Genomic DNA, 12,129 nt, shown 5'->3' with positions numbered 1-12,129 from the left:
TCAACTGATCACCACTTCTGAACATTGATATGGAAAAACAAAATTTATATCCAAATAAAAAACATATCCAAAAAAAATAAATAGAAAATTTGCTTTCTTTTTTGTAACACTCCAAAACTTCAACTTCTCCAAACTAGGAATGTTATTTTTATTTGTGTGTGTGTGCACGCTCGATCGCAGTGAGCAAGAATGTGTGTGTGTGTGTGTGTGTGCGCGCACGCGATCGTGAATGGGCAAGAGAGAGTGTCTGTGTGTGCGATCGCGAGTGATCAAGAGAGTGAGTGTGTGTGTGTGTGTGTGTGTGTGTGTGTGTGTGTGTGTGTGTGTGTGCGCACGCGACCGTGAATGGGCAAGAGAGAGTGTCTGTGTGTGCGATCGCGAGTGATCAAGAGAGTGTGTGTGTGTGTGCGCGCGCACGCGATCGTGAATGGGCAAGAGAGAGTGTTTGTGTGTGCGATCGCGAGTGATCAAGAGAGTGTGTGTATGTTCGCGCACGCGATCGTGAATGGGCAAGAGAGAGTGTCTGTGTGTGCGATCGCGAGTGATCAAGAGAGAGAGAGAGAGTGTGTGTGTGTGTGTGTGTGTGTGTGTGTGCACGCGCGCCACGAAGCTCGCAAGTTGTGCAACTACAAATTGTCATTTTTTTGCTAAAATTCTTATACAGTTTCATCGAAGTTAAGTCCCAATGTCCACATATGTGGACATCAAGTTTAGCAGCCTAGTAAATCTTTCCTGTTACAAAAGTTTGTCAAATGTGCATGCCATTTTAATCATACAACACTATTATGCATAACTTAACAAGAATCAACGATGAAATGTTATTACATTTTTTACCTTGTGGGCGTTTTGGTCTGATGTGGCTGCGTGACATTTCGCCTCTGTTCTCCGCCATCTTGAAATTATTTATGTTACATTTTTTTTTCTCCTGACACCACCAGATGGCAGTATAAGTGTCCATGTTTGTGAAAAACCAGTTCCAGTTACACAGAATTAAGTATTAAGCTGCACACAGCCAAAAATGTGGTGTCCACGTATGTGGACACGGGGACTGAGGAGGATATATATATATAAAATATGAAATATTAAGACATCAATCCACAAGCTCAAAATAGAAGTTATGTCCATCCCACTATAACTAATATTCATTGTTTGACCTCGTTTTACAAAAGTGTATGGAATGCTAAATAGAGAGGCTAAATGACTAGACAAATCGAATAGCCTAAAGTAACAGGGAATTGGAAAGACAAATGGCAAACAATATTGCCCTTTTAAACGTCTGATTAAAAACTGTATTCGCAATTCTGTTTGTGAATCCAGTTATATATTTCTCTTTTTAAATTGCATTTTCTACATTTTGAAAATCCACTATTTAATTAGGCTATTTGTGAATTCTTGTATGTTTATGTTGACAATCTACTCATTGAGTGTTTTATGTTTTTGTTGTTTAATATTAATTATTTATTGATGGAATAATATTTAATTTATCAATTATCTTCATGATTACTCTTTTTATGGCCCATTAAAATATCAAATAATAATATTTAATTGTATTTACATATCTTTATATAATGAATTATTTTGTAAACAAATTTGTTGCCTATACTGTATAATCAGTTAATGTAATGCTGTTTTTATTTTATTTTTTTATTTTCCATCAGTGTTTATTGAAGCCAGTTTGCTATATATATATATAGTACAGGTCTATTTTTGAAAGAGGTCTCTAATGCTTATCAAGGCTGCGTTTATTTGATCAAAAATACAGAAAAAAACAGTAATATTGTGAAATAAAAAATAATAACTAATATATTAAAATAATAGTTTTCTATTTGAATATACTTCAAAAAAGAATTTATTTCTGTGATGCAAAGCTGAATTTTCAGCATCATTACTCCAGTCTTCAGTGTCACATGTGACATCCAGTCTATCACATGATCCTTTAGAAATCATTCTAATATTCTGATTTATTATGAGTGTTGGAAACAGTTCTGCTGCCTAATATATTTGATGAATAAAAGGTTAAAAAGAACTGCATTTATTCTAAATAAAAATATATTTTATATTTCTAATAATATAAATCAGAAATTTACTTTCATTTTTTATCAATTTAACATATCCTTGCTGAATAAAAGTATTGATTTATTTCAAAAAAAGAAAGAAAAAAAATACTGACCCCAAATTACTGACCAGTAGTGTATATTGTTGTTACAAAAGATTTCTATTTTTTTTTAAATTGCTTATTTTTTTAATTTTTTTTTTTTTTTTTTACTTTTTATTCAAAGTAGGCTATCCTAAAAAAGTAATTTAAATTTTGTTCATTTTAATTTTAAAATTGTGTGTGTGTGTGTGTGTGTAATGTGTGCCCTTGTTCCAGCCAGCGGTCCCCACTTTTCAAAAGGCTTATAAATCACACAGGATGAGTTGTTTTGAGAAAGTAAAAATGCAGAATGTTTCCTGTGATGGGTAGGTTTAGGGGTAGGGTTAGTGTAAGGTGACAGAATATACAGTTTGTACGGTATAAAAACCATTACGTCTATGGAGAGTCCCCACAAAGATAGTGAACCAGACATGTGTGTGTGTGTGTGTGTGTGTGTGTGTGTTTACTTCAGAACCTGCACCTTCACCACCTTTGGAAAGGCAAGTATTACACTTAACAGACAATTTTTTAAGTGATATATAATAACATATAACATATGGGGTGCCTTAAACCTTTGTTCGATTTTTATGTTATTTTAAAGTCAAGGAGAATTTCCAAAAGCCTGGACCAAATAGTACAAAGCCTTGCGAAATTTGTTAAACATGGGGCAAATATAAGGGACTTCAGTGTTTACAATGAAGCAGATTTATGGGGAGATGTCTGCAAAGATTTGGAAGTGCCGAATACATCAGCAAATCGGCTAAAAATTCGTAAAGCCACTGCACATTTTTGGAAGGTATTTTCTCTTCTATAATAAAATCAATTCAAATTCCATTTAGTTGTTATTATGGGTTTTCTTTGTGTTGCTGATACTGTATTTTTTCAGGGCTCCTGGGAGATTTTGAAAACAGGTTCAATGGTTGACAGTACTCCTGCTGAATCTTCAGGTGAAAAGGTATAGTAACATTTTATATATTTTTACAAAACAGCTCAGTTTTGTAAAAGTTAAGAGTAAAACAGTTTCTAAACTCTTTAATATATAAAAGTTTTTATGCATATACCTTCTAAAATTTAAAATAACAATATTTTAGTCATGATAATGTCGACAAGTTACCATGAAGTTATTTTTAATTTTTAAAAAAATTTTATCAGGAAACTTCAGTGATCAAGAGTTATGACGATGATTTTGAGGAGCTATCTTGTGGAGAGCACAATTCCTCCTTGGTAATTTATCTGTCAGTTCATCTGTCAGGTTTTGCTATGGTGACTGTGTTAAGTTACAGTATATAGAAGCAGTTTAGTTTTGAATGGATTGAGACTGTTACTTAAAATGCTTTTCAATTGCACCTTTGGAATGATTAGGGTGGAAGTGATGATGGAGACAGTAATTGGTCTCCAATTTTGGAGTCAGACAATGAATGTTCATCTTATTTTGAAAAGGTAAACTTCTTACTTTTTTTCTTTGAATAGCATTCCCTTTGTAGGTAAAATTTTATTTATTTCAAATGTTTTTACATGCTCACCTCCAGGACGTGTTGCCTGACAGTGACACTGCAATCACAAGTCATTCGGTAAAGCCGGAGACTCAACAGCTTGAATGCAAATCAGCGTTTCCTGATCAAAAGGTAATTCTCTATATATTAAAAACATAATAAACATAGTAAAAGATAAAATGTACCTATTCTATGTTGAATTCTTATAAATGGTTTTCTTTGGGTTGCTGATAATGTCTATTTTCAGGGCTCCTGGCAGAATTTGACATCATCTTTAAAGGATGACAGCCCTCGTTCTGAAAGCAAGTCTGAATCTTCAGGCGAAAAGGTAGTAAAACTGTATAAATATTTTTACAAAACAGCTCGGTTTCTGCTTCAGTAATACATTTAAGTAAAGCCATACTGGCAGAATATTAAAATAAATGTCCTTCTTCAACCCTTTCAATATCCTATCACATTCAAACAAGTAGCAGTTTGATATGAAAATGCAAGTATAGAGAGATTACATGACAATTTACAAAAATATTCAAAGGGGGAATAACTTTCCAGATAAAAAAAAAAAATCTAAAGAAATAGAACCTTTATAAAACCTTTGCCTCAAAATGTGCGCTCTCTTTGAGAAATGTGAAATTATCACACATATAACAAAGATTTCTATCTTGCAGGTTCACCATTACATAAAAAAAAATATATAAAAAAATTTATATACAATTCATCTGTTTAATAGTAAAAGCCTGCATATCTAATTTCAATCAAAAAATGTCATGAATTATTTTTGCGTAACAGGATAATGACAAGGAATCCGACTTGGGTGAAGCTACTTACATTTCCACAGAGAGCAGTGGGGCAGAAGATACATTCTTCAGATGTAGTTTGCCACAGGAGCCATGCTTCTTTTTTATTGACAAAAAAGAATGGCAAGACCTGAGGAAGCATCAAAAAGGAAGATGTTTTCAAGGATTACAGTGGACAAACGTGATTGCCAGAGGAATTAGATCTATTCACCCATACTGCAGTTTTGGCTTCAAACGCCACAGCGTGAAAACCCTGCAGTCACTAAAAACCACACCACTATTCAAATGCAATGGCTACTGCCGGTTTGAAAATTGCCCCATTAATGTTTCTGTGGAAGTGAAAGATGAGGTCACCCTGAAGGCAGCCGTGGTATTCAGTGGAGGAGATGTGTGCCACAGTACCACTGAGCTAAAGAGGAGGCCAGTGCGTGCAGATTCACGCATATCCCTTGGAGAAACTCTGGAAACCAAACTACCCAGAAGTATATATTTGGATTCCATGCAAAAACTCCCCGAGATGGTGATGCAGTCTGGGTGCAGAGATGAAGCTCCAACAAAAGAGGTTTTGAAAACCATTGCATGGAGCCAAAGACAACTAAAAAGGCCTCATTCCAATGAACTTCTAAGTCTTCAAAAGCTAATTGATGAAAAGAAGGGATCAGACAATGAAGTCCTGCAGAGGGTCATGATGCACCCAAAAGGCATTATGCTGTGGTCAAAGAAAACACTGTCAGTGTTTTACCAAAGGTGCAAGGAGGATATTATCTATCTCGATGCAACTGGAAGTATACTTCAAAAAGAAAGCTCTACAAGTCCACCATACTATGTGTATGAATTGGTTGTGCGCAATCCTTCCAAGGGGGCATCCCCTCTTCCAGTTGCAACCTACCTAACTTGTGACCACACCACAGCATCTGTCACATACTTTTTGCAGGCTTTTCAAACTGACATGATGAAGCTATATGGGAAAAAAGCAGTCAAAAGGCCAATTATGATAATTTGTGATGGCTCCCTTGTACTTCAACATTCTATTTCTTTTGTATTCTGCAAACTGAGTCTGGAAGATCTTCTGCAGAAGTACTTTGAAGTAATCACTGGCCAATACCAGGCAGACAAGTTTGATCTTCCAATCCTGCATAGGTGCCTGAGCCACATCATGAAAAATGCAAAGGATCTGTGCAAAAAACAGTAGGTATTTTTTTTAAGGGAGAGTAGTTTATAATGCATTCTGAAATTATTATAATTTTTTTTCTTTCTTGCTATCATTTTAGTATGCAAAAACATTACAAGCTTGGAATGCACACATTTGGGCTACTTGCATGTGCATCAACTCTGAAGCAGATGGATGAGGTGCTTCTCAGTGCCACAGTTGTGTTTTGTAGTCCCTGCAGTGGAGACAATGTGGCAAAGCATTACAACAACCTACTAGTGCTTATGCAACAAGTGGGTACACTGGACGTTGATGAACAAAACATTACTGCTGAAGACTACAAGGTAATTAACACAGTGTGACTTCTATTCATGTAGAATGTTGACAGCACATAGTCACTCAGTATGGTCTTGTGTTGTAATCTCTGACTTGACCTGCTGTGGACATTTTGCATTGCATTCGCAACCATGTGTGTTTTACATCATGTACCTGAAGACAAGACACGACAGTTAAATACTTTTAAATTTACTTTTATTCAGGACACGCACTACCTCTTGCTTAATGCCTGTAGAGTAGCTGACTCACAATTTGATGCAGAATTATTAATTAATTCTCTTTTTTTACATTAGTATAATTAACACAATTTAATATATGAGCATACATTTTGAATGTCTTCACAAAATCACAGACACATTTTATTTATGTTTGAAACAAATACTATGTCTAACTACACAACGTAGTGTGCTAGTACATGAACAATAATGTTTAATTTTATACAATGAAAAACATTTCTTTCCAGAATGATGTGGGAACCACACCTCTCGAGAGCCACTTCCAGCAGGTAATAGAGAGAGCACCTCTTGACCTTGATGGTGAAGATAACAATTATCATGCACCAACATTCATTGCGAGATTGGCAAAGTACTTCCTCCCACATGCAACTCTGTGGTCTGGTCTGATGCTAGGTAGGTTTTCTAAAATAAGTTATTATGATGATAACAATATAAAAAAAATACACACACACACACATTCATATTGTCATCTTATCTTATTATCACGCAATACTTTAGGCGATATTGGTCGTCATGGTACAGGTTCAGCATATCAGCATTTCAGCGAGATTCATAAAGAAGTCAGTCAGTCCAAAAAACAGGTAAAACTTAGATTATTAATTTTAATAACTCGTTGATAAAAAGCCGAATTTGTGCTTTAATGTGTTGCCTTAAAAAATATATTTTTCAGAACTTTACACAGGACAATCGAACACAGGGAATTATGGAAAAAAGTCAATGGGACCTCAAAAAAATTAGGTTCCAGAGAAGGAGACTCACACGACTGGATGACTTTGTGCAGATATATCAAAGGATGCATGATGCACAGCTGCGTGAATATGAAGACACAGAAAGAGCAAGAAAGAAAGTATGGAAATATTTTGTACCTTTTACAAAACATTGCCAATGTAATGACTCTATAAACACAAGATGTTGGAATATATTTCATACAAAAAATGATGTATGTGCATACATCTCTTCCAGTCCTTTCGAGTGGAAATGGAACAGTGGAAAAAGAAAAGTCAGAAGCGTAAAGGAGTATACGTTTCTCCACTAGTGAAGGGTCTGCCATTCAAAGATGTGAGAAGCAAGGTAATTTTAATCAATAAATAATACAAATAATTATAATAATTATTATAAAAATATAAAAAATCTAGAAGAATTTGTTGTGTGTATGTACAATTATTAATTTAAAATCAATTATTATGTGTTTGCTAAATATCATATGAATCAAATGTGTGTGTGTGTGTGTGTGTGTGTGTGTGTGTGTGTGTGTGTGTTTCAGGAGAAGTCTTCAAAGACACCCCCAAAAGTACATGAGGAAAAACAAGAAGATGTGATCCAAAATCAGGTTTCTTTCTTCTAAATATCTTTAATATCTGAACTAAAAGACTACTTGGTTAGATGACAAGTGAATGGTATAATTATGATAGCAGTATAGCCTTTCAAGACATTGTCAGCAAGTTGCACAAATATTATGTTAAATAGATACATTTTAAGTATGCATTTGCATTTAACATGAACGTGTCTACTGATCTAATCTTCATGTCTAATGATCTTAAAATTTTCACAACTTGTTTGGAAAAACAAATCTTGGTGTTGTCCAGTGTACAATTGGTGGTATAGGTAAGCATATTTACAATGTTAATCAATTCCACACTATTACACATCACAGGCAGAGAGGAAATGTGATAGTGCTGATCAAATGTATGTGGAGCCCAAAACACTTGAGAAGACTGAAGACCAGAGAAAGGTAAGATTCATTAGAATATTTGGTAACACTTTAGAATACTGTATCTTACTTACTGCATAACTAATAAGAAATTATTGAGGAACTAATAGATAATTATTTATTAACACTTAAGTCACTACTGTTAACTACTAAGGAAGATGTGTTAACTAATTAGTATGTAATAGAATTGTATGATTGTGTTAAGTTTCAGTTAGTTAATCAATAACTAATGAATTATGTCATAACTCTTGAAGAACTATTATTAATTATCTATTAATTAATGTGCAAGAAAAATAACTAAGAAGTAACTACTAATGAACAGTCATACACAGTGGTTACTACAATAAACCGTTTTATTTTAGCAGTGGAGTGGTGGATGAAGTACACAAATCAAGTACTTGAGTAAAAGTACAGATAACCCAATAAAATATTACTCCAGTAAAATGATAAACTATTGGCCTATTCATTTTAAAAATTACCTTAGTAAATGTACAAAGGTAATTACTTGAAAAGTAAAAAGCACCGATCAATGTTTTTTATTTTATTTTCTAGCCAGTTTTAGTCATTCTTCAGCACTAATAAGAAAGATAAGTGCAGACATTTACTAGGCTATATATTGATCTGCAAATAAGCAAACTTTTTATTTAATTAGCAAAATGTATCATAATGTATGATAACTTATCTATTTTACAAAGATTTAGATAATACCGTTAATAATGTGTTTTTTACAGTAAGTTTGATTTGAGTCAGAAGTATGTGGTAATTCTGTATTAATTACTAATGAGTTTCCTATATTCTCACTTTAGAATACTGTTCCAGGTTCCAAGTAATTCCTGAAGAATTATCTAATAATTATTTGTTAATTACCAATTAATTTCCTTATATGTTCACTTTAGCATACTGTTTCAGGTTATAAGTAGCCTAATTCCTGGATAATTATTTGATAATTATTTATTAATTACTAATGAGTTCCCTATATTCTCACTTTAGAATACTGTTCCAGGTTCCAAGTAATTCCTGAAGAATTATCTAATAATTATTTGTTAATTACCAATTAATTTCCTTATATGTTCACTTTAGAATACTGTTCCAGGTTATAAGTGGCCTAATTCCTGGATAATTATTTGATAATTATTTATTAATTACTAATGAGTTCCCTATATTCTCACTTTAGAATACTGTTCCAGGTTCCAAGTAATTCCTGAAGAATTATCTAATAATTATTTGTTAATTACCAATTAATTTCCTTATATGTTCACTTTAGAATACTGTTCCAGGTTATAAGTAGCCTAATTCCTGGATAATTATTTGATAATTATTTATTAATTACTAATGAGTTCCCTATATTCTCACTTTAGAATACTGTTCCAGGTTCTAAGTAATTCCTGCAGAATTATTTGATAATTATTTATGAATTACTAATAAGTTCCCTATATTTTCAGTTTCCCTCAGTCATTGCCTCAAACATGAATTTACTCAATGGCATTCTATGCTGAGGAAAACAGACACACACAGTACTGTATATAAAATATAAAAACTAATCTGAGGTTAGTTTTGTATGACTGTTCATTAGTAGTTACTTCTTAGTTATTTTTCTTGAACCTTAATTAGTAGATAATTAGTATTAGTTCTTCAAGAGTTATGACAGAATTCATTATTTATTGATTAACTAACTGTTACTTAACACAATCATAAAAATATATTACATACTGATTAGTTAACACATCTTCCTTAGTAGTTAACAGTAGTGAAGAAGTAGTTAATGAATAATTACCTATTAGTTCTTCAATAATTACTTATTAGTTATGCAGTAAGTAAGATACAGTATTCTAAAGTGTTACCGAATATTTAATATAACACTTCAAATTATGCTTTAATACCATGTCATCATTGCATTACATGGTTTATTATTGCATTATTATGATTGCATTTAATCTCATAAAGGCCCCCACGTTTATTTTGTGGTTTTTTATTTGCTTTGTTCATCAATTCCACTATTACACATCACAGGCAGAGAGGAAAGGTGATAGTGCTGATCAAATGTATGTGGAGCCCAAAACACTTGAGAAGACTGAAGACAAGAGAAAGGTAAAATCATTTGAAAAATTAAAATAACGCATGAAATGATTTAGACACAGTTGCTCCGTTGCGCTTAAAGAAGATTAAAGAAAATAGTACAACGCCGTGGTACAACGAGCACACTCAGGCCCTTAAGAGAGCAGCCAGAAAAATGGAGCGCAACTGTAAGAAAACAAAATTAGAGTTATTTCGGATTATATGGAAAGAGAGCTCGATTACTTACAAAGAGGCTAATAAAATGTCATTATTGCATTACGTGGTTTATTATTGCATTTTTTTTTCTTTAAACAGTAATTTTAATCTCATTGGCCCTCACATTAATCTTACGGTTATCTAGAAGGTCCCGGTCAAAACTTAGCACTGAAACTGCTGTCCCCCCTTAAAAAGACACTTAATAGACTAAGATCACACACAACATTAAACATTTTGTGTTTAAATAGCATAAAATTTAAAATTTAAGTGACATACAAAGCGGAGTAATAATTTGTATCTTCTGTATTTACAGAAAGCTCTTGTGAAGAATATCAGGAGAAGACAATCGAAAATCGAGGGGCCAATCTGGAACGATTCATCTGCATTAGAAATAACTGCTCCTAGAAGACTATCCAGGCCAACAAAAATAAAAATGCTGCAACAAATCCTTCACCAGGATTACTGGTTGACCTGTGATACTATCGACCTGGCCAGCTACTTCATGGCAAAGGACAATATGGACATTGATGGGTTTCAGTCAGTTCTGCCCTTTAGTGCTATTGCACGTGGAGGGATTGTGGGAACTCCACAAAAAAAGTTTGTGCAGATATTGAACATTCGGCAAAACCACTGGATCACAGTCAGCAATTTATTTTGTGATGAAAATCAGCTCTCTGTGTATGACAGTAAAAGTGCCCCTCTGGACCCAAGAACCCTACAGACACTGTCCTGGCTGGTAAGGCCAAAGTCAGACCATTTTGATGTTCTGCAACCAGCTGTGCAGCAGCAATCAAATCTAAGCAACTGTGGCGTATTTTCAATAGCATTTGCATATGCTCTGTGCAAGGGTCATCCACCAGAGTTATGCATATTTAATGAAGGCAGGCTAAGGGCCCAATTGTATGCTTCATTAACCAAAAACAGCATCACATTTGGCATGAAGACTCGAGAGAGTAAAGCGGAGGCAAACGTGACCAAAACTGCAATACCAGTGTACTGTCTTTGCAGAACCGCTCATTACAATGAGCTCATGGTCCAGTGCTGCAAATGCCAAGAGTGGTATCATCCTACATGTGTAGACATACCCAGAACGGTAATTGGAAATGATCAGGTCTGGCAATGTTTCAAATGCAACTGATGTAGTGGACATTACATGAGGAAGCATGGTTTAAAACAAATTTTAAGAAACACTGGTGGAAAACTAAAAGAGTGGAGTGGAAGAAAGCTTTGTTATTATTTTTATTTTATTATTAATATATATATTTTTTATCATTTAAAGTTTAAATTTAAGCGTGTCACTACTGTATTTTAACCTTGGATTAGATTTTTTTTTCTAAGATGTTTTATTTGTTTTTTTACTGCCTAAATAAAAGTGTAATCCAGATCCTTATTTATTTATGTTCTAACAAAAAGGAAATCAAGATTTTTTTTTTTTTTTTTTTTTTTTTTTTACAAACGTTAATGTATAAATGTAATTATGCAAATTATTTTAATTTTCATGAATAAATACGCTGTAAGACTGCACTTTTTGGGTTGATTTTGACTTTATTTTTCTCTAAAATACAGTAAAATGACTTGAAAATACATACGGTAATAGTCAGGGTCACTATGAACAGGAATAAAATGAAAGTGTGAGCAAACCTATGAAGGAAAACTTTTTATGTGTGTTTGAACATGAGACATGGTGCAAGCGCTAGAATGCACTTTGATGATTGGGGTGTTTGTCTTTACTTTTCTCCAAAACTATACAGTAAAATGACATGTAAATAAATACAGTAATAGCCAGAGCCACTCTGAACATGAATCAAGTGAAAGAATGAGCAAACCTATGAAGGAACACTTTTTATAAGTGTTTGAAAATGGGACATGGGTTAAGCGCTAGAATGCACTTTGGTGATTGGGGTGAACTGGCCTTTACTTTTCTCCAAAACTATACAGTAAAATGACATGAAAATAATAACAATAATAGTCAGGATCACTCTGAACATAAATCAAATTAAAGAA

General features: G+C 33.6%; 1 protein-coding gene and 1 long non-coding RNA gene across 2 annotated transcripts; both read left to right on the top strand.

Annotated features, from left to right (window-relative positions):
• Positions 1-3,673: 3,673 nt before the first annotated feature.
• Positions 3,674-4,708, top strand: LOC311292821. The gene is made up of 3 exons (XR_014627815.1): positions 3,674-3,759; positions 3,875-3,955; positions 4,414-4,708. It is a non-coding gene; the product is annotated as an uncharacterized lncRNA (long non-coding RNA).
• Positions 4,709-4,982: 274 nt separating this feature from the next.
• LOC311291559 (uncharacterized protein) lies at positions 4,983-11,900 on the top strand. The gene is made up of 10 exons (XM_084410621.1): positions 4,983-5,609; positions 5,693-5,915; positions 6,371-6,536; positions 6,642-6,724; positions 6,814-6,990; positions 7,107-7,214; positions 7,408-7,473; positions 7,798-7,875; positions 9,865-9,942; positions 10,439-11,900. Exons 1-10 carry the CDS (start codon positions 5,107-5,109, stop codon positions 11,261-11,263), a joined length of 2,307 nt encoding a protein of 768 aa, XP_084266747.1. The 5' UTR covers positions 4,983-5,106; the 3' UTR covers positions 11,264-11,900.
• The last annotated feature ends 229 nt before the right edge of the window (positions 11,901-12,129 follow it).

The sequence above is a fragment of the Rutilus rutilus genome (genome assembly GCF_951802725.1).
Source record: "Rutilus rutilus genome assembly, chromosome: 6".
NCBI classification, from domain to species: Eukaryota; Metazoa; Chordata; class Actinopteri; order Cypriniformes; family Leuciscidae; genus Rutilus; species Rutilus rutilus.
The sequence above is the reverse complement of the archived record's forward strand: the minus strand, read 5'-3'. Positions and strand labels throughout refer to the sequence as shown.